This window comes from Bubalus bubalis, chromosome 3 (genome assembly GCF_019923935.1).
Source record: "Bubalus bubalis isolate 160015118507 breed Murrah chromosome 3, NDDB_SH_1, whole genome shotgun sequence".
In the NCBI taxonomy this organism is placed as follows: Eukaryota; Metazoa; Chordata; class Mammalia; order Artiodactyla; family Bovidae; genus Bubalus; species Bubalus bubalis.
Genome location: NC_059159.1, coordinates 125,300,740 through 125,328,305, shown reverse-complemented (window position 1 = coordinate 125,328,305; position 27,566 = coordinate 125,300,740). Strand labels below are relative to the sequence as shown.

At 45.6% G+C, this 27,566-nt stretch overlaps 1 protein-coding gene across 2 annotated transcripts in view; it reads left to right on the top strand.

Annotated features, from left to right (window-relative positions):
- The window catches only part of GABBR2 (gamma-aminobutyric acid type B receptor subunit 2), a 373,771-nt gene that overhangs the window by 254,416 nt on the left and 91,789 nt on the right, over positions 1-27,566 (top strand). For both annotated transcript variants that reach the window (XM_006063438.4, XM_044940074.2), the window contains exon 8: positions 16,963-17,023. In XM_006063438.4, the coding sequence (XP_006063500.2) occupies positions 16,963-17,023 (61 nt within the window). The remainder of the gene's footprint in view (positions 1-16,962; positions 17,024-27,566) is intronic.

Genomic DNA, 27,566 nt, shown 5'->3' with positions numbered 1-27,566 from the left:
GTTTCAGTTGCAAAAATGATTCTGAAAGCATTTGAGAGAAATGCCAGGCAAAACTGAAGTGACACTCTTTCATTTGGGTGCTTCTTCAGCTTGCTGGGAGAGGAAGCTAGCAGTGGCAGAACGAGCACTGGACATGGAGTCCTTGGACCTAGGCTTGCATGCTGTCCCCTCCACCTTAGCAGTGGTAACCTCAAAAAAGTCTCAGATCTTTACATAAAGGTTGGAGGGCTATTCCTGGAAAAGGGAAGAATCGATGCAAAGGCCTTGGGGTGGGGGCACCTTTGAGAAAGCAACAGAAAGCCCATGTAACTGGAGCTGAGGGTGGGATGGGATGAGCCTGGGTGTGGGGGAGATAAGTAGGTGGAGGACAGATCATGTCGTGCCTGTTATCCCAAGATCAGCAGGAACCTGGTTGCTGTTCTTGAGAAGCTTCCCCTGGCTGCAGTGGGAAGGAACAGTGGAGAAGGAGACAAGAGCAACTGCAGGGATGAGGTACCAACCACGGCAGTGGAGTACACAGAGAGGCAGGTGGATTCAAGGAGGAAAACCACAGGGCAAGGTTATTGACCAGTTATGGTAGAAAAGAGGGGATGATCAAGTATGTACTCCTCATGCAGTTGCTTCCTATTGTGAACTGAATGGTTCTCAAATTATATACACTGTGAAGATTATTGCAGTAAATTAAAAAAATTCATGTATAGATTCTATGATATTCTGTACATTTTAACACTAGATAAGCTGAAAATTTGCATGGTGGCCCAGGGGAAACTGCATGGTGCCATCGCCCCTCCTAATGCTGCAGAAACAAAACTTGATTACTGTGATGAACTAGTTTTGGTTACTGAAGTCTTTTAAGTGACATACGTGACTCATATCCTATTGGTTTAAACATTGAAGGAGCCCCTGGGCCAGTGGCCTAGACTTTTAGTCTAGACAGTTGGGCTTGACTTCAAAGAACAGGTTGGGTTTGGAAAATCAGAGATAATTGGAGCAAGGAAGAAAATGTTTTCTAGAAATAAGCACCCAGACTTTTCCATCCCTGTGTGAGGAGTACTGTGTCTCCTTAGACCTAGAATACTGTACTTCTAGAAAAGGAAGTGTTTTGCTCAGGAAGCAATCATGACATGAGCAAAGACAGGGCCAGTTGGAGTGCTCGTGACAACATGGTTTGTTACAGGAGGGGCAGAGGAAACCCTGGAAATAACCTAAATGCCCAGTGGTTGGGCTTAGCTAAATAAACTGTGATGCATCTTTCCAGTAGAATTGTTGGCAGCCACTAAAAATAGTTGTTATGGAAAAGTATCTAATGGCATAGATTGTTTATAATATATTGCTTGGTGATTCAATTTCAAAAACAGTGGGGCAGATAGGGGAGAAAGGGTGGGAGCAAATGTCAGAGAGGCCTTCAGTGTGTCCTGCCCTGGTGGGGGCCGCAATTTTCTCTGCCTGGAAGAACTGGCTCCATCTACTTTCTCCTCCATGCCAGCCTCTGCTGAGTTGATCCCCACTAGGTGGAGTCTAGTTAACTGAGGGCATGTTATGCAATTTCATCTTGAATATGTATAATAAAAATTACATAGAGTGTTACACACCCTAACACAGGGTATAGGCTAGCTTGAAAAAGTCTTTTGGAGGGCTAATGAGGTCTGGAGGGCTTAGGGTGTGTACAGTTAATTACTAATTGTGACTGATCAGCTCTTGTAGCCTCTTAGTGTACATGGATGAAGAGCACAGGATTTTGTATATGTGTATGTATGTATCTTATACACGCACGTACACATGTGCATATTATTACAGGCCCACAGTATGTGATGGAACAGTGACCTAGATTCTCTCCTCAGCACACAGGATCCTTGGGAAGCCGTATGTAGCAATAGCTAATCCCCATAACCACCGTCAGTTCCCCTTCAGTCGTTTGGCAGGGCCCTGCAGTATGTGCAGGCTCTGCAGTGCTTTCTGAGATGTTCAAAAAAATTCCCTGTTTGTCCTCAAATCTAGTCATCCTATCAACTAGCTTATAAAGAGCTGCCTCAGTAATCCATGTTTAATGGCCTTAGCCACTAGACAGCTGTCCTGGGAATTAAGGTCTCTTGTGAACAGAGTATCCTGAGGTTCTAAACTCCAGTGTAATGGAAGTGAGTCCTGTTTCCCCCACCCCACCCCCACAGAAATGAGATTTGGAGCAGATGTCCAGCTTGGCATCTCCTCCCTGGGCTCTTGCTTCCTACCCGTTTTTATGAGTAGCAGCAATCATAAGAGGCAGTGGGATTCATCAGACGTCCCCTCCATTGGACAGCTGTGGACCTCAGCTCGGGATGAGTTCTGTGCCTCAGCTCATCTGTGGGGTGGGGGGACGTTGTCTGACATGACCAGAGAAGAGCTTCTCAGATCTCTCAGGCTTCTTGTGATGCTGAAATAGTGCAAGAGAAAAGGTTTTCGAAACAGGAACCAAAATTTACTAAATCCCCAAGGTACTGAATGTCCAGGGAACAAGCCCTGCCTGTGAGGGAGGTGTGGTTAGTACTGTTTCATAGAGGAGGAAACCAGCGTTCAAGAGCCTGTGTGGCCTGCCCACATTCACACGGTGGGAAGGATGGGGCCAGGTTTCAGGCACGCTGTCAGCCACCTCCAGTGCCCAGGTTCATCGTGCACCCCTGCCCACCTACCCCCGCGGAATCCTTTGGAACCCGAGTTTGCACTAGTGTGCCAGCCATGTTTCTAGAGAAATGTCTCCAGGTGGCATCTCCATTCCCCCCTCCACTTGCCAGCCTCTGCTGACTCTGAAATCCCAAGTACTGCCTCTCTTCCCTCTCCCCTTTGCCACTCCTTTATTCTGGCTCTCGCTTGTGCACTCAGCACATTATTCTTCCTGAATAACCTATGACCATGTTATTACTTATTGAGAGCTTCCACCCCCACCCCCACTGCCTACAGGATACAGCCTGGCATTTTAGGGGTCCCACCCCCCACCTCAGGCTCTAACCTGCATTCCCAGCTGTTTGTCCTCAGCCTGTTCTTCACACGGAAGGGGTGCCAGCGGCTCTCCCCTATGGACATCATAATGTTTAACCTTAATGACAGTGCTCATGGGTTTTTTTTTTTTTTCTGTCATCTTTTCAATCATTTATTCATTTAATGAATCATTCTTGAGAACTTACACTGGGCCAGCTACTGTGTTGGGAGCTAGGGGTACAGCAGTGAGCCAGGTGAACAGAGACCCTTCAGAGAGCTTACAGTCTAGTGCATGGAGGCGGTCCATATGGACACAGTAAATGGGTAAATCATATAGTCGGTCAGAAGGCATGCTTGCTATTCGAACAGAAAAAGAAAAAAGAAACATGCAGGAGGAAGGAGGATTGGAAATGCCACCAGTGGAAGGGGAGGGGAGCAGGATGGCGAGAGGAGGCCTCACTGAGAAGGTAACAATGAGAAAAGACTTGAAGGAAGTAAGAGAGCGAAACGTGCAATGACTGGGGTAAGAGTGATCCAGGCAATGGGCAGCCGGTGCAAGAGTCTAGGGGGAGCGCGTCTGGAGCACTTGCTTCGGCGGGAGGGGAGCTTCTACTTCTGGTCAAGATAGGGAAATAATATCCAAGGACTGGATAGACCCTCCTGCATTAAGCAATTGGGCTTCCGAGATGGTGCTAGTGGTAAAGAACCCGCCTGCCAGTGCAGGTAGACATAAGAGACACAGGTTCGATCCCTGGGCCGAGAAGACCCCCCTGGAGGAGGGCATGGCAACCCAAGCCTGTATTCTTGCCTAGAGAATCCCATGGACAGCAGAGCCCATAGTGTCGCAAAGAGTCGGACACAATTGAAGCAACTTAGCATGCATGCATGCACGCTTAAGCAACTAAAATAACATTCAAATGATGTGAAACAATAGTTTTCTGACATCAGACTATAGATCACAGAGGAGAGTGACCTCTGCGAGAAGGGACACAAAGAGCATGACTTTTATGGTTGCCCAGCCTACTGCCTGGAGGGTTTCCAGGCCACAACATGGGGAGAGGGGGCAGGCAAACAGAGCCTGGTTGACGCTTCTCCACATTGAGGAGAGTTGAAAATTTGAATTTAGAGAGTCCAAGGAGGCTGGAATTTTCAGGCAGAGCAGTAGAGAGGAGAGAGATGCACGGAGAGGGAGAGCAGCGGAGATCTTCATGCTTTGCTTGCTTGTTTGATCAAAATTACTATTGAGTGCCATCTACTTAAAAAGAGTTTGAAGCAGCTGTCAATAATAGGCATACATACATCAAGGCCACTGAAACAGAAGTCAGGAATCTAAAACTGTACAATGTAAAGACAAAATATATAGCAAAGACCTAGGCTAGCATTGTGAATTTAATTATGAATTTAAACGAGCTGGATGCCAAGTGATAAAGAGAACTGAACCTCATTTTCTTCATCTATAAAATGGAATTAATGATCTCTGCCCAGCCTACCCCAGGCAGGGGCCACGAAGATCATCAAAGCTATGGGTGAGACTGTTTCATTCAGGACTCTTCTGGTGCAAGTAATTGAAAGCTGTACTTAACCGAAGACAACTGTGAGGTTTAGGATGCAGCATTGTCATTTCTCCATCTCTGGCTCTGCTTTCTCTGCTCCATCCTCAGCCCAGTTGCTTCTTATTCCCATTATCACAGCACCAAGTCTAGAGGTGGTGGGAGTGGAGAAGCCCATTTCCCCAAAAGTGCCAACAAAATCCCTGGAGATCCCTCTTAGCCTTGATTGGCTATCTTGGGTCATGTGCCCATCCCTGAACCAGTGACTGTAGCTAGAGGATAGGCTGTACTGATTGGCTTGGGCTAAGTAATGTGAATAAACTCTGGGAGTTTGTGTGCTGCAGCCCATGGGGTTACAAAGAGTCAGACACGACTGAGCGACTGAACTGAAGTCATGCGATCCAGCCCTGCATAGAGTCAGCTTCACAAAACTTCAAGACTGAGAGTAGAGTCTAGAAGATCCCTCTGTTGGTTTTTCTCTCTTTTTCTTCTCTCCCACGGACCCATTTTCTACCATTCTCTGTGCCCTGAGAGGCTGATTTCGTAGATCACCCAGGATCTCTTGTCCTTGGGCTTCTGGTTGAATTTGGTCAGTGGAGAACATAGGCAGGAGATTGGAGGGTGGGAGGAGCAAGAGGGGTCAGGGTGCAGTCCCTCTACCTCCACCACCACTCTGGGGCTGCGTCTCCTAAAATAGCTGTGCCCTTCCCTCCAGGACTAAGTCTTCTCTGTGTCTCCCGATCTTATGAAGCTCCACCAACACTCTTTCCTTGCCTTCAAATAACAGCTCATGCCTTTGCTAGTGTACAGGCACATAAGCTTCCCTTGTCTGCTGCTTTAATCTGCCCCTCTCTCAGTAAGTGATCCTTAATAAAGTCCTTTTTGAACCATCCAGGGTGAATTGTTTCCTCCTGTGACCCTGTATTTATTATCTATTACTTCATACCAAATTATCCCAAAATGTAGTTGCCTGAAGCAACAATAAACTTTTATTATCTCACACAGTTTCTGTGAGTCAGGAATTCAGGAGTGACTTAGCTGTAAGGTTCCAGCCTGGGTCTTTTATGCCTCCTCCTTGAAGCCTTCACAGGCCTTCCTTGAGTGAGTAAGCTAAGGCAGCTGATGCTGGGACTACAGCCCATCTATGGCAGAACTGTACTGGGGCAGGAGGGAAAGTAGGAGGTTTCAGAGTTCTGCAGACCTGAGCTCACACCCCAGGTCTGCGGTCTCACAGCAGTGACCCAGGGCATGTGACTCACCTGACTGAGCCTCGTTTTCCTCATCCAAGAAATGGGAAGATGGCAATATCCCCAGGCCTGTGGACCACCTGGTTTGCCCAAACTTGGATCCATTTAATACCAGAGCAGACCGTGCTTAGCCTGACAAGTGGGACCAGAGCCCAGGAATATGTTTGTTCACTGCATTGTCCCTAGAGCCCAGCAAACCTGGCCCAAGGGAGAAAGGTCCCCAGTACATGATGAATGAATGAGTGAATGAATGAATGACTGAATGAACAACATACAGATGAACATACCACAGACCCCTTTGACTCCAGCTGACTTCTAATGCCCTTAAGACAAAGTCTAGGTTCTGTTTTATTTTGTTTAACCTCCTCAGGTACAGAGAGCTGGCCCAACTCTGTTTCATTTCTCCATTCACTTATTCATTCCTTTTTATCCCCATTCTCCATTGCCACCCTCCTTTCTCCACAACAGGCATTCTAATAAATCTAAGTATACCTTTTTTTTTGGTATGTAGTTTTGCAAAATGTGTATTGTTGTGTGTGTTTTTAATTTATGTAAGTGGTATTGTGTTATATGTTTTCTTTTCTTCTTATTTTTTATTAAGTCATATGCATCCATTCATTTTGCTCGTTGTATATCTAATTTGTTGCTGATGACTCTCCCCAGGTCACCTCCATCTCTCCCACACACAGACACATACATGCACACACACACACTGTAATGTGTGTAATTAGCATTCTTCTGAGTCCCCTGTGAGAACTTCTCGAGGCTGTATCCCACGAGTGGAATTCTGGGTCAGAGGGTGTGTGGACACTTAATTGGACTAAGCAGTGACAGATGCTGCTCAGAATATCTGCTCCTATGACATCCTACCAGTGACACACTAGATCATTATCAAGTCCTCACCAATACTTGCATGATCTGTATTTCTAATTTTTGCCATTTCATTTGTATAAAATGACATCAATTTTATTTCTAATGATATTGAGCCTCCTTTCATGTGCCTCTTCGCTCTGGGTTTCCTCTTTTGTAAATTGCTTGTTTGTGCTTCGCCCATTTTTCTGATGGATTTGCTGCTTGTATGTAGTGTTAATTTTCAGGAGCTGTGTCCAATCTGGATGTTAATATCATCTTTATTGTAGACCTTACAAAAGCTTCCATTCTGTCATCTGCCTATTATTGACTTTGTTCAGGGGCCTTTGTCTAACAGAAATGCTCTTTTCTGATATAATCAAATTTTTTACCTTGTAGTTTGTCCTTTTGAAGTTTTGTTTGAGAAGTTTTTCCTTGCCCTTAGGCTTTGAAGATATTCTCCAACATTTTCTTCTAATCAAGATTCCTCTCTACATCAAGTTTGTTCCCTCTGTGAGGGGAATTCTTAGCCCAGTTTTCAGATAATATAGATTTTATCTCTTTATATAATAGAGATCACAACCAAATCAAGTGGAGGATCCCAGGCTAGAACCTCAGTAGCCTACCTCCCAGCCCCACACCCTTTCTGAAACACTAGTCCTTGCGTCACCAAGTCCTGACCGTTTTTTCTTTATTATTTCTCCAGTCTGTACCCTTCTTTCTGCTTGGTTACCTCCTGCAGCCCAAGCCCCCTGGCAGTCCGCTTGGACTGCTGCAGTACCAGCTGCCTCATTTGAACTCTGTCTCTGGCCCCCAGGCCTGTCTGCAGCCCAACTGACTTAAAGTGAAGATTCCAACAGATTGCAAACTGCATGTCTCAGACTTCCAGGTTGACTGGTCAGCAGTCTGGTTTTCCTTGTGGAGACTAATCTATTTAACAAAAATAGAACATACAGTAAAGCAAAATTAAATATTTCTAATCATGGGGATGCTTGCATCTGCAAATGAGCAGGAAAGAAGGGAGGTTCAGGGTGGGGGCAAAAAGCTTAGAGGAGGCTCCGTGATTCTCGGATTTAGAGCTACGTGGCCACTCACCCAGGAACCCGGGCAAGGACCCCACTCACTGGCCCCGCCAGATCCCCGCTCCAGCTGTGCTGATGAGAAGTGGCACCATCGAATCAAAAAGCCTTTCCTCACTTCTCCGCTTTCCGCACGCCTCACATCCCAGCCCCCTCTAGGCCCTGAGGAGTCCACCTCCTTCCCAGCTCTTCTCTGTCTGTGTCACCCTTATCTCTCACTTGGATTCCGCATCAGCTGCTAACTGACTTCTTTGTCTCCAGTCTTGCTCTCGTAACCATCCATTTTCCACACAGCAGCCAAAGTAGTTTTTCTTCCTCCCCCCTTTATAGAGATATAACTGACAAATAGGAATGATATATATCTAAAGGGTACAATCTGATGATTTGATGTATGAATACATTGTAAAATGATCACCACAATCAAGGTACTTAACATAGCCATCACATCACAGATTTACCTTTTTCTTATCTTTTTTAGTCATGAGAACACTTAAGCTCTACCCCTTCAGCAAGTGTCAAGTGTTGCAGAACAGTATTGTCTGTGTCTTCTCCCAATTTCCACTCACTCTAGGGTTGGCTATTGGCAGAGCTGACAAGGAGGCTCGGAGACATGGCCCACAGAGTCCCAGGTCCAGCCACACAGAGCCCAGTGGACCAGGGCAGCTTGGATGCTGAGAGACAATAGAAGTAATGGGACAGCCCCTCCTCTAGCTCTTCCCACTCTGATTGGAAACACCCTCCCCCTGCCCCGCTTTAAGAAGAGATTCTCATCCATCCCTTGAGCCATTAAAAACTAGGCATTTTGAATTTCTCTTCAGTTTCATATTCCTGAGAAGACTGACCAGGCCACTGTGCTGAAACCAGCTCCTGCAGGCTGCCTAGAGCCAGTTGTTAATGATTGATCGCTTGAAATCTGCCTTGGTGGGAATATTTACACTATGGAAATTGGCAAACACTACAGATCAGCCCCCACCCCAAAAAGCCAGTTTAACAGTTACCAACACATTCTTGACTCCTTCTTCTACCTACCTCCTATTCCACTCCTCCTTCTTCCCCCTAGCCCAAGGCTGCTTGGGACTCACTCTCACCCCTACAAAGGGCTAATTTTCTGATCAGTGACTAGTTTTTGAAATGAAGGCAGGGTAGTATGTGGTCAGAAGATTGAGCTTGAAGTTAGACATGTGTAGGGTGAGTCTCAGTTCTACTGCCTCTAGATGTGACCCTAGGCAACTTTCTTCTCAGGCCCTCAGTTCTCTTATCCTTAAAATGGAGATCATAATAATAATACATGGTTCATTCCATTGAGGTTGTTGTTGAGAATTAATTAATAAAGGAGAACCCCGGGAAAAAAATCTTAGATAACATACACAAGTGTTTTAGCAGAGCTAAAAATAAGTTAAAGATTGTTATCACTGCATGTTCTGCAGAGAAAAACCTGAGACAGAGATGAAAAGGGACTTGCCCCAGCTTCCCTTTCTGGAAAATGGCAGAGCACGGCCCAAATCTACCTCTCAGACCCCTTGTTCATTGCTCTTTCCATTCTTCTAAGTTGAGGGGGAAATGTGCTTATGCTTGCCCAGATCCTTGGCCCTTATTCAGGAAAACTCTAAGCTGTCAGTAAAACTTAATCTATTCCAAGAGGGAGTATTATTTTGTTGGTGATGATGTTGCTATTTTTATCTGTAAAATATGTGCCTCCTTATAATAGCCTTTCAGTAAAGTTTTCCTGTTATTAAAGTAATGCATGCTCATTAGAGGATATTGGAAAATATTGAAAAGTAAAAAGACAAAAAAGCCATAATCCCACAATCCAGGAACAACCAATCAACCCTGAATATTCATTGGAAGGATTGATGCTGAAGCTCCAATACTTTGGCCACCTGATGTGAACAGCTGACTCATTGGAAAAGACCCTGATGCTGGAAAGATTGAGGGCAAAAGGAGAAGAGGGCGGCAGAGAATGAATCTGAGCAAACTCTGGGAGATAGTGAAGGTCAGGGAAGCCTGGCATGCTGCAGTCCACAGGGTCACAAAGAGCTGGACATAGCTTAGCGACTGAACAACAACCCCCTTGCCCACTCCACTCCATGCTCTTCTTCCGCTCAGCTCCACTGGCTCTGCTTTAGCTCCTCCCACTTCCCAATCTCTTTCCTGCCTCAGGACCTTTGTACTTGCAGCTCCTCTTCCCAGGAGGAAACTCTCCCCTCACTCTAACTCCTTCAGGTCTCAATGCAAATGCCATCTCTCCGGAAGTCCTTCTTGATCCCCAGTCTAATTGGGGTCTTGCAGTTCTCTCTTGTACTACCCTGTTCTTTTCCTTTATATCACTTACTGTAGTTTGTAATTATATATTTATCAGTGTATTTATTGTTTAATGTCTGTAGCTCCCACCAGACTGCCAGCTGCACACACTCTAGGACCACATGAACTTTGCTCACTCTTTATCCATTGCCTGCCTGGCACAACTTTGACATATAGGTGCTCAACAGTGCTGATTGATTCAATGTGTGTATCATAAGATTTCACCATGCATCTGTCTCACTTTAGTGTTTCCTTATTTCTTGGATATCTCGTTCATATCTGATAGTTTGCTATTCTAAATAAGCTTGACTCTTGTATCATTACAGGAAGAAACGAGAGAGTTGGTCCCACCTCTCTTAGGCCAGCCAGCCAGCCATCTTCTCTTGGTCTCCACTGTTCTCCGCTTCACTAAACCCTGCCTTAGACCACCACTCCCCCTGTGGCTGGACACCACTTTAACCCTATGGGCCATCTGATCACGATCCCTCAGAAGGATGCCCCTGCAGTTAATGGCACCAGCAGAAGGATGACAGTGGACAGGGCACACTTCCCATCCTGCCCCTCCTTTTAGTTCACTGCAAACCAGCTGCTGAAGACTCAATGGATACATCAAATTTTCCTCAAGACTTAGGTCTATCAAAAGCATTTTTATGTAAGAAAATATCTTAAATAGTATGCAAAATATGCCTTATCTTATAGCCCAAGGGACATGCAAGGAAAAACGGAGTATTTTTCACCTTTGCAGAACATGTGGGTAGATATACCCAGTTTCTCGGTATTTCTCTTTCATGCCCTGTCATCCGCTGGGAAACAGAAAACACCTTCTTCTTCAAACCTACATGATGAGGAGCTCTACTCTTTATGGGAAATCTGACCAGCAATATAACCCCCAAATTTTCTCAAAGTCCTTGTTATTCATTTGAGACCAGTGTTGTCCTAGGTAAAGGGCTGGCAGCAGAACAGCCTACAGTGGTCTTGAATCATCCACACAGACAGTGATGGGCTGGCCAGGGTCCCCCAGCACCCTTCAGCTTCCATCTCCTTAGAGATTTTGCTGTCTGTGTGGCATGTCAGGGCAGATCTTATTTCCCCACAGCATAAATCAAACACTCAGCTGATCATGTTTGCTCACATCTCCCAAAGACGAACACAACTGCCTGGAGACAAGAGTGCAGTTAGAGCCGTATTAAAGACAGAACGCCTTCCCTAAATGCATGTGTCCGGCTGAGACTGTGTCCCTTAGTGGGCCCAGAGTTCGTGAGATTAGGCTGAGCCAAGCAAGTCTTCCCTTTTTGTAGCCTTCAGCTCCAGCCCGGCGTCAGATAATTTTCCAGGCAGGGTGTCCCTGCCCTTTAATGTAAAATTGAAAGAGATAAAAAAAAATTTCCAATGTAGGGCTTGGCCTGTGCAATTCATAAACTGTTGTTGGAATAAATTTTATTCATGCTTAGTGGTGAAACATTAAAGATGAGCAGTGAAAACAGAATTAATTTTTCTAAGAGGGTACCACTGAATCTTACTGACTGCAGGAATCCTTAGTGTACATTTTACTCTCTGCTGATTTTTCTGGGGATTCTCAACTGACATCATGGTGGAATTTTGCAAACTCAGATTATCTGGAGGATTATAAGAGTTAATCTTTGTGTGCAGCAATTCTGGGTTTTGCTTTTTTCATAATTGTCTTCTTTAGTTCTCACAGACAGCAGCAGCAGTTCTCACAGACAATCCCGAGAAGTATTTTTCTTCCTATTTTTCAAGTAGGAGAATTGGTGTTCAGAAACATTCAAGGACTGTTCAAGGTCACACTGGTGGCTAATTTACTCTTGTCTGGTGAATGCAGAAACTAAAGTCTTTTTTCCATATGTTATCCTATGTGTTCTGAAGATTCCTTTAAAAAAGAAAATTCAGCTTTATGTGTCCCAATTCAACCTGAACTGTTTGGATCAGCTTTTATGAAACAGATTGCTGTCTTTGACATGAGCAACATCTCTTTCAGGAGGAAGAAAATTCCTTATAAACTATCCACTTGGGGTTTTACCTCCATTATTTTATTTGCATTCCAAATCAGCTCTGTGGTCATTCTTATAAGCTCCTTTGGAAGTTAGAATCCGTTATCAATCAGCATGCAGTCAAGAAAGCAGAAAGCACTTCAGGCATTTCAGAGGGAGATTTAATACGGGGAACTGGTTACAACTTTGTTGGAAGGGGTGGAGGAGCAAGTCAGGTAGGCACTGTCACCAGAGAGAAGTATTTACAGAAAACGACCAGGCCCCTTGGGCTGCAGGAGCAGTAAGTGGACTGGTGTTGCTACTGCCTCTGACATGCCTGAAGTACTTTCTGTTTTCTTGGCTGCATGCTGATTGGTAATGGATTCCAACTTCCACGGAGTCTTTAAGTGGCCACAGAGCAGACTGGAAATGCAGATAAAATAACGGAGACCCCAGCACTCTGGCCTCTGAGGCTCCTGCCAGTGCAATTTCTTTTGCCACTGGGACCCCAACACTGCTACTGAGCAGTTAGCCAGAGCCCCGATACACACACTAACAGTGCGGAGCTGCTGGGGCCCTGGACACCTGCAGTCACTCAGCTCCTGCTGCTGCAACCAAAGAAGAAAAAAAAATTAAAAAAGCTTTTCCCTGCTGCATACTTTCTAACCCCCTGTGAATGCTTCTCATTAGCAGAACCTAAATAGACACCAGCTGGCAGGGGCTTCTGGGAAGTGTGGTTTCTGGGCTGTGGGCCCCTGTAACACAGAGGAGGACATAGTAGAGTGAGTGTGGACTGGGAGCCGACAGATTCCAGCCCCCACCCCAGCCACAGTTACCGAACACCATTGCTTTGGAATGTAATGCGTCACGTGGTTTGGTCTCAGGTCGATGGAATGATCCTCTGTTACAGCCTGGACCACACGCAACAAAAGCTTAAGGAGAGTCTCAGCATTTCTATGTACATAAAGAATATGCGTGTGCGGAGAAGAGCAGAAAATAATCCCTGATCAAGCTGGGGTTTTAGAAGCCAAAGCCGGCCCGTCTTTCCTGGCTAAGATGGCTTTCCAGGCCACCGTGAAACCAGAGTCTAGTTGCCATGCGGACTTGACTCAGAACCCATCGCCTCTGTTCCCACCAGTTATCGCTCAGGCTCCTTTGGTTTGTGAAAAAGAGATTGTTCCAGTGACTTCTGATGGCAGATGTCTTAGGCCAGGTTACCCATGAAACAGACTCTGAGACAGAGATTCACATACGGGAGGTTTATCAGGGAGGCTCTCAGGACAAAACCAAAGAAGGGAAGCAGAATTAGGGAGAGGGATGAGCTGAGTTGGGCGCGGCGGCAGTCCCGGCCTCAGCCACCCCTGGGGGACCTCTGGAGCCCACAGTCCTTCACAGCTGCCCTGAGCAAGAGGACTCAAACTGCTGTGTGCCTTCACTTTGACCAGTGGATGTAGGCTGCGCCCAGGGAGGGACTTAACCTTAATCGTCACCCTTCGAGCAACCCAGCAGAACCCAAGATGCTAGGGAAATATGTCTGTATCCTGGGGACATCTGGTCACACACCACGGTGCTCACCACATACCCTCCCAGAGGATAGAAGTAGAAGGGAAGTGTCTGCTGCCCGGCCACAGTGCTCAGGCACCTTGGCGACGCACTCTGGACTGGTCAGTGGGAGAGTGTGGCCACCACTGTAGTCTAAGTCACTGTCATTTCACACCTGGATGACCAGATGCCTGAGCCTCCCTCCCATGTCCCTACTCCCACTTTCTCTCCAAGAACCAGAGCAATCGTCTCAAATCTTAAATCAGATCATATTACTTCTTTGTTTAGGCTCCCCACCCTCATGTCTGTTCATTGCACTTAGCATCCCCTCCAGAGCCCAGTTGGGGCCCCCAGACTCTGCCTACCTTACCTCGCTCCCCCTGCTGGCCCTTTCTGATCCTTCCCACCCAAGGGCCTCTGTCTTGGCCTTTCCCTTCGCCTGGAGTAGCTGCCTCTTGCCGTGCAGGCCTCAGCTCTTATGTCCCCTCTTCAATGAGGTCTTCCCTGAAAGTGTGTTAGTCACTTAGTCATGTCTGACTCTTTGCAACCCCATGGACTATAGCCTGCCAGGCTCCTCTGTCCATGGCATTCTCCAGCAAGAATACTGGAGTGGATAACCATTCCCTTCTCTAGGGGATCTTCTTGACCCAGGGATCAAACCCAGGTCTCCTGCACTGCAGGCAGATTCTTTTACCATGTGAGCCACCAGACTCTCTCCACCGCCCAGGCGCTGCCTTTTGATTTTCTTCACAGCACTCTTGAGTAACTGATGTGACCTCATTCATTTATTGGTGAACATGTTTTGCCTGTCTGTCCTAATCATATGTAAAGGTCTCTGAGAGCAGAAATCAGCACCTAAAAGAGGACTTGGCCTGGAGCAGGTAAATATTTGTGGAATGTTGTGAGTTGAGCACCTGCTCACATGGAGGACATCCATCAGGCAGAATTTCATGAACATCACCTGGTGGGCTTGTGGCCTTCCTCACTCACGTCCAGTCTTATCCAGGTGGGCTTGGCTGGGACGGTGGTCCCCATCCAGTCAGCCATGGTCAAGTTTGCAGAGTTGGCATCAACTGTCAAACCCAGCAGATGCCATGGTCACAACCTTAGGAGAGAATCACATGTCGAATCTTCCTCGGAAGGGGGCTTGGCAAGCTTCACCGCCCTTCTCTGGTGCAGACCCTCGACATGGCCAGTTACCCACCCATGTGGCCACAGTACTCTCAGTTACCATAGTCACAGAGCTCTGAGGTTTCTCCCTTTGAACACACAGTGGCCCATGTGGTTTGGGAACTCAGTCACTTAGAGGCTGATGTTTCTGAGCTGTGAAGCCACCTTGGCTTAGGGCCCAACAGTTTACCCCTTTGCCAGCTAAAATCATGTGATGTTGAAAATGTCTTCCCAAAGGTTGGAAAGCTTCTTGGTGCTTGAAATCTTTTTTTATTTCAGCTCTCTGCTATGAAGTATATTTAGATAAAAATTACTGGTGCCATTTACTGAGTGCCTGTTGAAGACCAGGAGCTGTGCAGGGTCCATAACTCAGGTGCTCAGGGACTTGCCCGAGGGGGCCCTGAACCCAGCTTCGAGATACTGAGACGCTGGCCTCCTTCCACTACATTACCTGAAAAATTGAGATAGGAGGAGCTCCTGTTTACAAACATAGTTACTGTGAGAAAAATAAAATATGACAGACCTTACTTCCAAGATGAACTAGTTTTATCTAAAAAGTAAAGGAGAAAGGAAAAAAAGAAAAAAACCCAAAAGTGAAAGGAAATTCTTTCTCCCGTCCTGTATTCCACTCCAGTATTATTCCATCCACACATTGAATACCTTTCAATATACTTTTTTCATTTAATAAAGAGTCCTCAGAATTTGTCCACATTTTATATCCAGAGCTCTTTGGAGTTCTTCAAAGCTTGGCAGAAGATGGGTGAATTAGTTAGATGTCCACCTCTGTCAAACAAAGAAATGTCCTGTGAACAATATCTGCATCTTTTCCACCCTTGCAAAGTGGTCCATTTGCATAAAAGTGATCCTTTGGAAGATGTTCTATGTTTTTCAATCATCCCTAGAAATAAAATCACAGCTCCTGTCTCACCTTACGCTGAAGTGTTTTCACACTCCAGGGAATTGCTTACCGTCACCTGAATATAGAATTCAGTGGGCGTTAGTTTCAAACTGATACTACTCGCAGCTGTCTTCAGGATTTCAAAAAGGTGTCAAAGTAGCCTTAGAACGTGTCTCTCATTGCGACAACAGGTTAAGTGATTCTCTTTGTTCCAAAAGCTTCAGGGGCTCAGACTTTGGATTTCCACCATGGGAAGACATGTACTTTCTGTCACTTTCTCTTGAGAATTGCATAGAATCCATGGTATCGTCTGTGCTGTTCCCTGATGATGCAAGCTTATAACTGCTCGTAAAGCTGTGTACCCTTAAGACAATTCATTTTCTTAATTTCATGTTAATGGAAAGAATGGAAGAGATTTATTTCTGGATCGGAAACAACATGCTGTGGTAAAGTTGCACAGGCCTTAAAATCAAACTCGGGTTTGAATCTAGCAGCCTCACTGGCAATGACCTTGGCATAACCTCCTTCAATCTCAGTTTCTTGATCTGTAAAATTAGAATCATCCCCCCTTTCCTCTCAAGTGTGTCATAAACGCTCATTGATATGACCTGTGACAGTTTCCTTGCACGGTTGCAGAATTTTAGGTGGACCGTAAATAGACAAAGAGAGACCACACCCTCTCTAAATTTATGTTCCTGGCTTATTTAGCCCAGCATATGGAAGCCGGGTATCAGCCAGCAAAGCAGATGCAGCAGATGACTCTTGTCTTTAGCTCCTGGGGTCCCTAATGAGGGATGCTCAGCTGCCTGTGACACTAGTCAGGTCTCACTGGCTCAAGAAGCTTAATTTTGTGCTGCCCCATAGCCCAGTTATAATTGGGGCTGACATCACCACTTGCGAAGAACTTACAGAAACATTCTCTGTCCTTAATAAGAAATACAGGCCTCTACCCTGTATTCCTGTATCCCTTCTGACCCTTCAGATAAACAGCCTCAGCAAAGACCAGCATCTTTATGGGTGGGGCATGGAAGCAGAGCCAGGGCCAGGCACCAAGGGCTTCATCTCTTCCTCCATCTTTCCAACCACCCTGGAAGACCCTGTCCAGGGCACATGGGTGTTTAATAAATAGTCATGATGATAATGATGGTGCATATCTTGGCCTTAATATACATGTGTTGGTTTCATTATTTTGTGCTCCTCAAATTATCCAGATAAAGTCACAACCATTCTAAAAACAATTAGTTTAATTTTGCATCTGTGGTTCCTCAGGAGTCTGCTCTTTCTCCAGTAATAATTGCATTCTACAATTAATGAATTTCAGTTGAGATCACTAGTGTTTGGGCTAATATGGCATTTCTTCTTTGTTCTTGTTTGTTTTGTTTTTAGGGTCAAGTTGTATTCCGGAACGGGGAGAGAATGGGGACCATTAAATTTACTCAATTTCAAGGTAGGCTTTTTTGATGCTTATTCTTTCTAGTTGATGAATTCTATATTCAGAGATGTTGTGTTTATGCAATAAAAGATGTCAGAAGAAATGAAAGTACAATGTTCCAGATAAGAGAAGGCAAAGTCAATAGAAAATACTCTGTGAAAACATTAGTTTCAACTTATTTAGAATATTTTTTCTCAACTGCATAATTTCTCAGGGCTATTCAGTCTTTCCACATGACTCAGGCGCATGAATGTATGGGGAGTGGCAGTTAAGTCAGTGCCAGTATTCTAAGGAATCTGGCATTGTTTTAGCTTTTGATTACAGAGATTTTCAAACAGAAACTAAAGTTGAGATAATAGCACAGTGAACCTCATGTACTCATCACCCAGCTTCAACTGTTTTCTCTGTTTTGCCAGTCTTGGTTTATCTTGACTCGCCCCATCCCCCACCCCCCATTTTTTGCTATAATATTTTAAAACAGCTCCCAGACATTATCTCATTTCAATCTATAAATATCACAGTATGCATTTCTACTAGATAAGGACTTTTTAAAACATTACCGCAATACTATTATTGTACCTTAAGCATTTAACATATTTTAATATGCTTATTCCAAGTCTGTGTTGCTCCTCTAATTATTTTGAAAATGACTCTGTAATTGGTTTGTTAGGGAGTCCACACAAGGTCCACTCATTGCATTTGATTGCTGTGTCTCTTTAGTCCCCTTTAATCTGTAATCTTCCCACACACACTATTTTCAGGCCATCTTTGTTTTATTTTGTTTTAAGAAAACGAATCATTTGTTCGATTTTCCTGGTGTCGGAATCAGAAGGGACCTCTGCAGCCATTCAGACAATGCTCCTCGTGTGACGAGGGGGAGATGGAGGCCCATAGGGCATCTGTGAGGAGCTGGGCCAGGTGTTCTGCCTGGAGGAACCTCGATTCAGCCTTTGATGGTCATTAGTAGGGTTGTTAGGCAGAACCATGAGACAGACCATTCATTAATGCAATGTTTTTCAGTATCTGAATGTTTCTGGAAAATCCAGAAATGAGCAGTGCCTTCTGTGTCCACTCATTTTGAGCAGATCCCAGAATCATCCAGGGAAAAGCAAAAAATGAAATCAAGTTATTCAGATCCATTCAGGCAAATCTCAACCAGATTCAGCTCAATCAGGTGTTCTCTGGTACCACTGTTCCATAATGCGACTTTGTAGATTTACCCATTTGTCTTCCCGTGGCGGATAATTGAAACGCATGTCAGCTTTCTGGTGTGCACAAAAGATGTAATTTTAGGCAAACATAATTATTTTTCCATTTGTTAAGTCTTACTTCTTCATTGGCTGAACAATGTAAGCATCTTGGCAAAGATATACTTACTTTTTTTTTGAGTGAGTGATTGCAACTAAATTCTCTTGTCACATTTCCAGTTCTCAAATTATATCGTTCTGGGAGAATATTTTGTAAAATATTGATTGGCCAATCACAGCTACAAGTGAATGCCAATTTTATTGCCTTTTTTTTCCCCTGAATGTTAGGATTAGACACCAACTCCAATGACTGGTTTTAGGCATTTGTAAAGAAAGCATTGTAGCAAACAGCAGTTCAGAGGTGAGTTGAAAACCATCTGAGCACAAGTCCAGTGTATAGATAGGCATGTGACTCACCACTCTGAGTCACATGCCAGTGTCCTCATCTATAAAATAGGGATATGATCCTGTCTACCGTCTTGGGATGTGGGAAGAGCTACATGACACGGCACAGAGAAACATGTGCATATCTTTCCTGCTCAGCAAGTAGTAGCTATCATGATTAGCTTTTACTCAAAAATTATGATACTTGCCTGGGACAAATCCACATTTTCTTGGTGCGTTGAAACCTTCTGGGTGCCACTTTCTCTGCCTACCCTGAGCATGCGTGTGTGTTCAGTCACTTCAGTTGTGTCTGATTCTTTGTGATCCTATGGACCATAGCCCACCAGGCTCCTCTGTCCATGGGATTCTTCAGGCAAGAATACTGGAGTGGGTTGTCGTGCCCTCCTCCAGGGGACTCTTCACAAGCCAGCGATCAAACCCATGTCTCCTTATGTCTCCTGCATTGGCAGGCAGGTTCTTTACCACTAGCACCACATGGGAAGCCCGCCTACCTCTTAAGAGATGTTCCCAACCCTTAATGACATGTACGGTGTCACATGTGCAGGGCCTTAGAAATGATTTCACCCCACTACTTCATGGTATAAATGGAGAAACTGAGGGAAGGGAGGTGTTCCACCCAGGGACACGCAACTGGCTGGTGGCAGAGCAGGGACTAGACCTCAGCTTTCCCCAAGTGCCAACCTCTGCATGCTCAGATGCACACTTGTGCCCAACTGTCCTCCCTTTGCCACTTTAGTGTCCAGCTTTTATTGACTGTCAGAGCCGGGCCTTGCAGATACTCCCATTTACATGTTTTTAAAACAGACACTGATTTTGTTGGCAGAGCATACCGTGCTGGGAGCATGTTCACATCAGCACAACAGTTTTCCAAATTCATAGGATCTCGGATGTGCCTTACTGCCAGGATGGAGAGGCACTGATTTGTTGAGTAGGCTGCCCAAGTTGGAAGGTCTCCTGGTTATCATCTTATTTCAGAGGGGAAACTAAAGCTCAGACATGGGAAGGAACCGGCTTTGGGGCAGTGAATTCGTTCCTTCACTTCTCTGGTTCACTTCCAAGATAGGCTGGCCTAGACTGTTTCTGGGACCTTTCTGGAATTTACCCAGAGGGTGGGCCTGACCTCTATCTTGGGGTTCAGTCAGTTCAGTTCAGTCACTCAGTCGTGTCCGACTCTTTGCAACCCCATGAATTGCAGCACACCAGGCCTCCCTGTCCACCACCAACTCCCGGAGTTCACTCAGACTCACGTCCATTGAGTCAGTGATGCCATCCAGCCATCTCATCCTCTGTCGTCCCCTTCTCCTCCTGCCCCCAATCCCTCCCAGCATCAGAGTCTTTTCCAATGAGTCAACTCTTCACACGAGGTGGCCAAAGTACTGGAGTTTCAGCTTTAGTATTGTTCCCTCCAAAGAAATCCCAGGGCTGATCTCCTTCAGATTGGACTGGTTGGATTTCCTGGCAGTCCAAGGGACTCTCAAGAGTCTTCTCCAACACCACAGTTCAAAAGCATCAATTCTTCAGCACTCAGCTTTCTTCACAGTCCAATTCTCACATCCATACATGACCACTGGAAAAACCATAGCCTTGACTAGATGGACCTTTGTTGGCAAAGTAATGTCTATGCTTTTCAATATGCTATCTAGGTTGGTCATAACTTTTCTTCCAAGGAGTAAGCATCTTTTAATTTCATGGCTGCACTCACCATCTGCAGTGATTTTGGAGCTCCAAAAAATAAAGTCTGACACTGTTTCCACTGTTTCTCCATCTATTTCCCATGAAGTGATGGGACCAGATGCCATGATCTTCGTTTTCTGAATGTTGAGCTTTAAGCCAACTTTTTCACTCTTCTCTTTCACTTTCATCAAGAGGCTTTTTAGTTCCTCTTCAGTTTCTGCCATAAGGGTGGTGTCATCTGCATATCTGAGGTTATTGATATTTCTCCCGGCAATCTTGATTCCAGCTTGTGCTTCTTCCAGTCCAGCATTTCTCAAGATGTACTCTGCATATAAGTTAAATAAGCAGGGTGACAATATATAGCCTTGACATACTCCTTTTCCTATTTGGAACCAGTCTGTTGTTCCATGTCTAGTTCTAACTGTTGCTTCCTGACCTGCATATAGGTTTCTCAAGAGGCAGGAATATAAATTTAAGGGACAAGATCTGATAGATAGAGTGCCTGATGAACTATGGAATGAGGTTTGTGACATTGTACAGGAGACAGGGATCAAGACCATCCCCATGGAAAAGAAATGCAAAAAAGCAAAATGGCTGTCTGGGGAGGCCTTACAAATAGCTGTGAAAAGAAGAGCAGCGAAAAGCAAAGGAGAAAAGGAAAGATATAAACATCTGAATCCAGAGTTCCAAAGAATAGCAAGGAGAGATAAGAAAGCCTTCTTCAGCGATCAGTGCAAAGAAATAGAGTAAAACAACAGAATGGGAAAGACTAGCGATCTCTTCAAGAACATTAGGGATACCAAGGGAACATTTCATGCAAAGATGGGCTTGATAAAGGACAAAAATGGTATGGACCTAACAGAAGCAGAAGATATTAAGAAGAGGTGGCAAGAACACACAGAAGAACTGTACAAAAAAGATCTTCACAATCCAGATAATCACGATGGTGTGATCACTCACACTCACCTAGAGCCAGACATCCTGGAATGTGAAGTCAAGTGGGCCTTAGAAAGCATCACTACAAACAAAGCTAGTGGAGGTGATGGAATTCCAGTTGAGCTATTCCAAATCCTGAAAGATGATGCTGTGAAAGTGCTGCACTCAATATGCCAGCAAATTTGGAAAACTCAGCAGTGGCCACAGGACTGGAAAAGGTCAGTTTTCATTCCAATCCCAAAGAAAGGCAATGCCAAAGAATGTTCAAACTACTGCACAATTGCACTCATCTCACATGCTAGTAAAGTAATGCTCAAAATTCTCCAAGCCAGGCTTCAGCAATACGTGAACTGTGAACTTCCAGATATTCAAGCTGGCTTTAGAAAAGGCAGAGGAACCAGAGATCAAATTGCCAACATCCGCTGGATCATGGAAAAAGGAAGAGAGTTCTAGAAAAACATCTATTTCTGCTTTATTGACTATGCCAAAGCCTTTGACTGTGTGGATCACAATAAACTGTGGAAAATTCTAAAAGAGATGGGAATACCAGACCACCTGACCTCTTGAGAAACCTTGGGGTTACTAGATCCTAAATTGCCTCATGCCACTGACCTCAAAAAAGGCTTCTCAATGAGGTCGCTATGCTGTTTTCTGCTGTGCCCTTCAAGTCCTCCCTCTCCCTGTCTGTTTCTCTCTCCCTCACCTCCTGCCCTCTTTTAAGTGGGGACAGTGGCACAGCAGAGCTGACTTACAAATAGCCAGCCCCAGCAGTGGGGCTCCCTTTGCAGAGACACCCAGGCTGCCTCAGTGCTCGCTGGCAGGATCTTGGAAGTCGGCCCATCCCACCCTCCCTCTGAAGACCTTGAAAGATGCTGTTTTTGGCTTCTTGTTTATAAAGTTCCTGGTGCCTTCTAAACCCTTTTATCTGTTGTAGAGAAAGCATTTAGTAGGAGGCTCTGTTACCGTCTTTGTAAAACTAAAACACAAAGTAGTTGGAAATGGGAGGCAGTTTAGGGAAAAAGATGAAAAGGAGAGCCAGGAATCCACGGTCCTGCTCGACTTTTTTATTCCAGAAGTGTAGGGTTGGTATCGCAAGAGCATGGCACACAGTAGACCCTGGTGCAAGTTTATTGAATTAATCTGCAGGCAAAAGACCTGAATTCAAGCCTGTGCTCAGAAGTTTACCAGCAATGTGACCCAGGGCAAGTCACTTCATCTCCCTAAGCCCCAATTCCTTCTCTGGAAAATGGATGACGCTAATGCCAACCCTGCCTGTCCCCTGGGGCTGGACTGTATGAGATCTTGCTCTATAAATTCTGGGTGATAGGAAACTAGTCACCTCACTAGCATGCTGCCTCATTCCTGACTGGCTGTTGGTAAATGTTTGCTGAATTGGTGAGTGATTCAGCTCATGGAATTTTGAAAGCATGTGCATTTATTTGTGGTCTCCAGTGGCTTGAGTCTAGGCAGAATGTCTGACAAACAGCGGCTGGTCTTGACCACAGAAACATAAACCAAACCTACCTCACAATGGTGGCCACTGCTGTCCCAGGCTAGAGAAATGGACTTTTTTTTTGCAAACTTAGGAGTGCTGGATAGACAGAACTACCTCTAAAATAATGTGTCAGGGACCTCCTGGTCCCTCTTGAGGGTGAAACATTTTGAATCCAGAGAGGGATTCAAAGCCCAAGCATGACCTTCCTCACCCTGGCTTTCCTCCATTCACTCCATTATCAAGACTTCCCAGGGACCTTACCTCCCAACAGGACAATCCTAGAGGGGGCAGGTGTGCCGGATGTCATCATTGTCCCACCCGTAGTCCCTGAACACGCATGGTTCCAAACAATCACCTTAGTAAGAGCACCTGTACTTTTCACCCTGTGCAAGGAGCAGGGCCAATATCCAGGGAGAGAATGCTTCCAGGGCAGCCCGGAGCTGGGGATGGATGAGGAGTAGAGGATAAATCCCCCAGTGTCCTTCCTCCCTTGGTTGGAAACTCCCAAGAACCCCAAGGTGTGTCTGCTCTGTCTACTGAGGTCCCCATGGAATTGAGCCTCAGCTGGGCTCTCAGGAACCTGCTCATTAATGCACCTTGCCCTGGCTCCCTTCCCTTCCCTGTCTCACCACCCCACATTCTGTTAGAGTATTCAAGGATCACTCCCAAATAAATTACATGCACTCTCTCTTGTCCCAGGCACCCTTCTGAGGGATCCACCCATGGCTGTAGGTAAGGCAGGTATTAGTATCCCCTCACCACACACCTGGGGTGCAGTGGGCCTAACCCCCTTTCAACTCCAAGTTCAGAACCCCTCCCTCCAGGCCATTGCTGACTTGCACCAAATCACATATAGATAAGGATGAATACTAGGGAATTGGCACTTTTTTTCCCCATAAGAGAAGAAAGAATCCATGTTACTAACGAAGTCTAAACATGGCTCAGAATTTGCAGCAGGGAAGGAAGTTGAGTGAAGCCATGATTAGAGCCTTGTTTATGCTGTTCTTGGTGAAACCCCAGCATCTGCTGCTCTAACTCACCACCCCTGCCTTCATTAGGCCTGTTTGTAAGAATTCGGTGAATGACAATCTGCTTGAATTCTGCACTGCTTCTGTGCAGCATAAAGGACTCAGACTTTGGAGTTTTATACTTCAGCACCTGATCTGAAAGAATGGGGTCTTCCACCATCTAACGACATAATTGTCATTCAGAAGGTACCTATGAAATGCAGGCTTGTCCTCCCCACTTGCAAACATTAATTACCATTTGGTCTTCAGGGTAACAGATATGGTTCTATTCAGTGTGCGTTTCCTGAGCATCTGCCAGGTGCTTTTCCAGCTCCTCTGGGAAAGCCAAGTTGAATAAGATATGGCCCCTCCCCACAGGGGCTTCATAATCTCCCTGGCCAAGTGCCAGTGCCTATAAAAGAGGGAAGATAATTTCCAAGAACCTACTAGAAAACTTTCGGAGCTAGTTTGACTCCAGTTTGAAACTCAAGGCTGATTTTTAATATCCTTTTCCTTCTGTGAAGGCATGTATCATAGCCCTCTTCACTAAGCCGTGGGTTTGGAAAGAGCAGTTTGTTGGACTGCCTCTCAGCTTGACGTAGTTGAGTGGAGACAGTCCACTAAACTGCAGGTTACACCTGAAGGGTTGTGGGTCAGCAGAAATGGAAGGACACGCGTGAATATGGGCTCTTTCAGGCTGGAAGTCTGACCCTGAGCTTGATGCCTCTCATCCTCATGATCCAGGGCTTATTTTTCTTGGAGCTCAAGGAAGATGGCTTGGAAAGACAGAAGTATTTAGCAGACCTTGTCTTTCATTGAGCCACAAACTCTCCATGTTGAGGGGAACCCTGACTTTCCTTTACAGCATTGTCTCTGCTTGAAGGCCTCCGGTGACAGGGAACTTACCTCCTATCATGTGGAAAGTTTATGAGTTTCGAAGCAGGCATACCTAATCATTGCTAGCCATGCATTGTGGCTTAATCTTTCTGAGCCATCTTTTAGCACTTATTTTAACACATTATTGACCAGGGGATTTTTGCAGAAACTAACACCTGTGGCTGGCGATTTGTTACGTAAGTGAGTATTGAAATATCTCCTGTGAATAACAGTTGGCTAAGAAAAGATGTGTTAATACCTCTCTGGTCAATAACGAGTTGAAATAGTAAAATGAAAGGTTTTCCTTGCTTAAAAGTAATGGTGAGAATCCACTGACATGAGGCTGTGAATGAGCCTGGCTCAGTGACTAACGCAGATGAGAGCCATGACAGCTACGGGCTTCCTGCTTCTCTCATGGACACTCTTCACAATGATCCCAGATTTACCATGTCCAGAACTGCTTGAGCAAGGTGCTGTCTTGCTTCCTCAGGACACACTTCACACTCCTCATTTCATGGAATGTTCTTATCACTGGTCCATGGAAGCCCCTCTGCTTGTTTGTCTATACCTTTATTTCCCTTATTTATTCTCATCTGCCCCAAGAAAGGCAAGCATTCTAAGTGTTTAATGCATATCTTGTGTTTGTATGTGTCCTTGCAAAATGTGTATTGCTGTTTTGTGTGCATATTTTGACTCTGCATCGAGGCAACTGGATGTTTCTTTCTTTTCCCACTCAGCACTTTGTTTTTAAGCTACTCCACATGGCCGAGTGTACATCTAGGCCATGGCCCTCACAGGACGTAGCCCTCCACTCCCCTGATGACACCACCTAGATCACCTTCAACTCCCTGCCTCCACACATAGTGAGTGTCCTCGGACATGTTCCCTATGAACCCAGCTGGGCGTTTCTTGAGGACAAATGCCCACGAGCTGAATTGTGGGGTCAGAAGGGGTGTCAACACTGAACATGCCTAAAATTTGCCAGACAGCTCTCAGAAATGTCCCTACCCACGCAGCTCCTATCAGTATGAAGAATTCCATGTCCCCACCTCCCACCCTCAGTTTGTGTTTCCCATCTCTCTCATTGTTTGCCAGTCTGAAGATATAAAGTAATATTATACCGTGGTTTTAAGTGTTATTTGTCCCTGATTACTGATGAGTTTGGGCATTTCTTCCTGTGCTTGTCAGCCATTTTTTGTTAATTGTCAGTTCTGATCCTTGGACCACTTTTATTTTGAGGGTATTGCCTTTTTCTTGTTGATTTGCAAGAGTTCCTCACATAATTTCGATTTCAGCTTCCTACTGGGGCTTTTCGGAGAAGGCAATGGCACCCCACTCCAGTACTCTTGCCTGGAAAATCCTATGGACGGAGGAGCCTGGTAGGCTGCAGTCCATGGGGTCGCGAAGAGTCGGACACGACTGAGCGACTTCACTTTCACTTTTCACTTTCATGCATTGGAGAAGGAAATGGCAACCCACTCCGGTGTTCTTGCCTGGAGAATCCCAGGGACAGGGGAGCCTGGTGGGCTGCCGTCTTTGGGGTTGCACAGAGTCGGACACGACTGAAGCAACTTAGCAGCAGCAGCAGCATTGGGGCTTTAGGCTTTGTCTCTAAACTTAAAGTCCCTGATGAACGGAAGTTCTTAATTTTGATGTGCTAATTTTCATTCTTTTTTTTTTTTTGACCCTATGGTTTGGGCTTTTTAAGTTTCTCAATGGTCATTTCGTGGCATCAGCATGGCACAGGGGTACTGAGATGGACAAGACATAGCCCTTGCCATTAGGGAACCTTGGTCTAGTAGGGGGCAGACACAGGACCCCCACCTGAGTGTTATAGGTGATAAGGGCATTCAGAGGAAAGTCTGAATCTGCTCCACTTGGCAGATTCCAGGAAAGCTACCTGGGAGAGGCAGTGTTCAAGATTAACTCTAAAGGACCAGCGGGAGTTAGCCAAGAAGAAGTGAGGAAAGGTGTTCTAGATGCAAATAACCCATTGTATCTGTGCATGTTCTGTGTCTCCTCAGGCATTCAGCTTTTGTCTCTGGGACAGTTTGCATAAATCAGTGGACAAGTCTACCCTTGGCAAGATTATTATACTCCTGGGGCATTTGGCCAGTGTCCACTTAGCCTGTTAAAAATCTCAAAACAAAAGTCAACGAAGTTAACCTATTCAAAATGTGGCAATGGTGTACTGTTTGTGCTAGAGACGAGTTGAGGGGAGGGCTCCAGGCCCAGGGAGCCCTCTCTGCCTGGTGCTGCTGAGAGGTACTGCTGAGACCTGCTTGCGCCCCATGGGAGGACAGTGGCCGTCGAGGTCCTGTCCACGGGCAGTGACCAGACTTCGCGGGATGGGGTGTGTGCATGCATGCTCAATCGCTCAATTGTGTCCGACTCTTTGCGACCCCACGGACTGTAGCCTGCCAGGCTCCTCTGTCCATGGCGTGGGTGGGTCAATGAAGTAAAAAATCACTTCCCGAGGGATGGCTGGCCAGCCCAGAGAAAAGCAGAATCAAGACTCAAAATCGCCATGTCCCTGTCTCTGAAGCCTGGTCAGGAGTAGGAGTGGCTATGATGTGTGACCCCAGGCAGAGCCAGGACTGGGAGAGGAAGTCTTAAGATGCACGCTTCAGTTTGGAGTGAGGAAGACCCTTCAGAGCAGTTGCAGAATCGTGGAACAAGAGCAAGAGGGCACAGAGATTTCCACGTCTAGCCCACTTGTTTTATTAACACCCAGGCAGAGGAGGGCACTTCCCCAGGACTGGTTACCGAGAAGACGGCAAAACCAAGACCCCTTCCAGGGGCCCTGTCCTCCAGCCAGAGCGCTTTCCTTTCCCTGAGTCCTAGAATGGAGTAATTTTATAGAATCTTTGACTCTCGCTGAGCCAAGGTTGTCTTTTGTTTTACATCTCAGAGTTTTA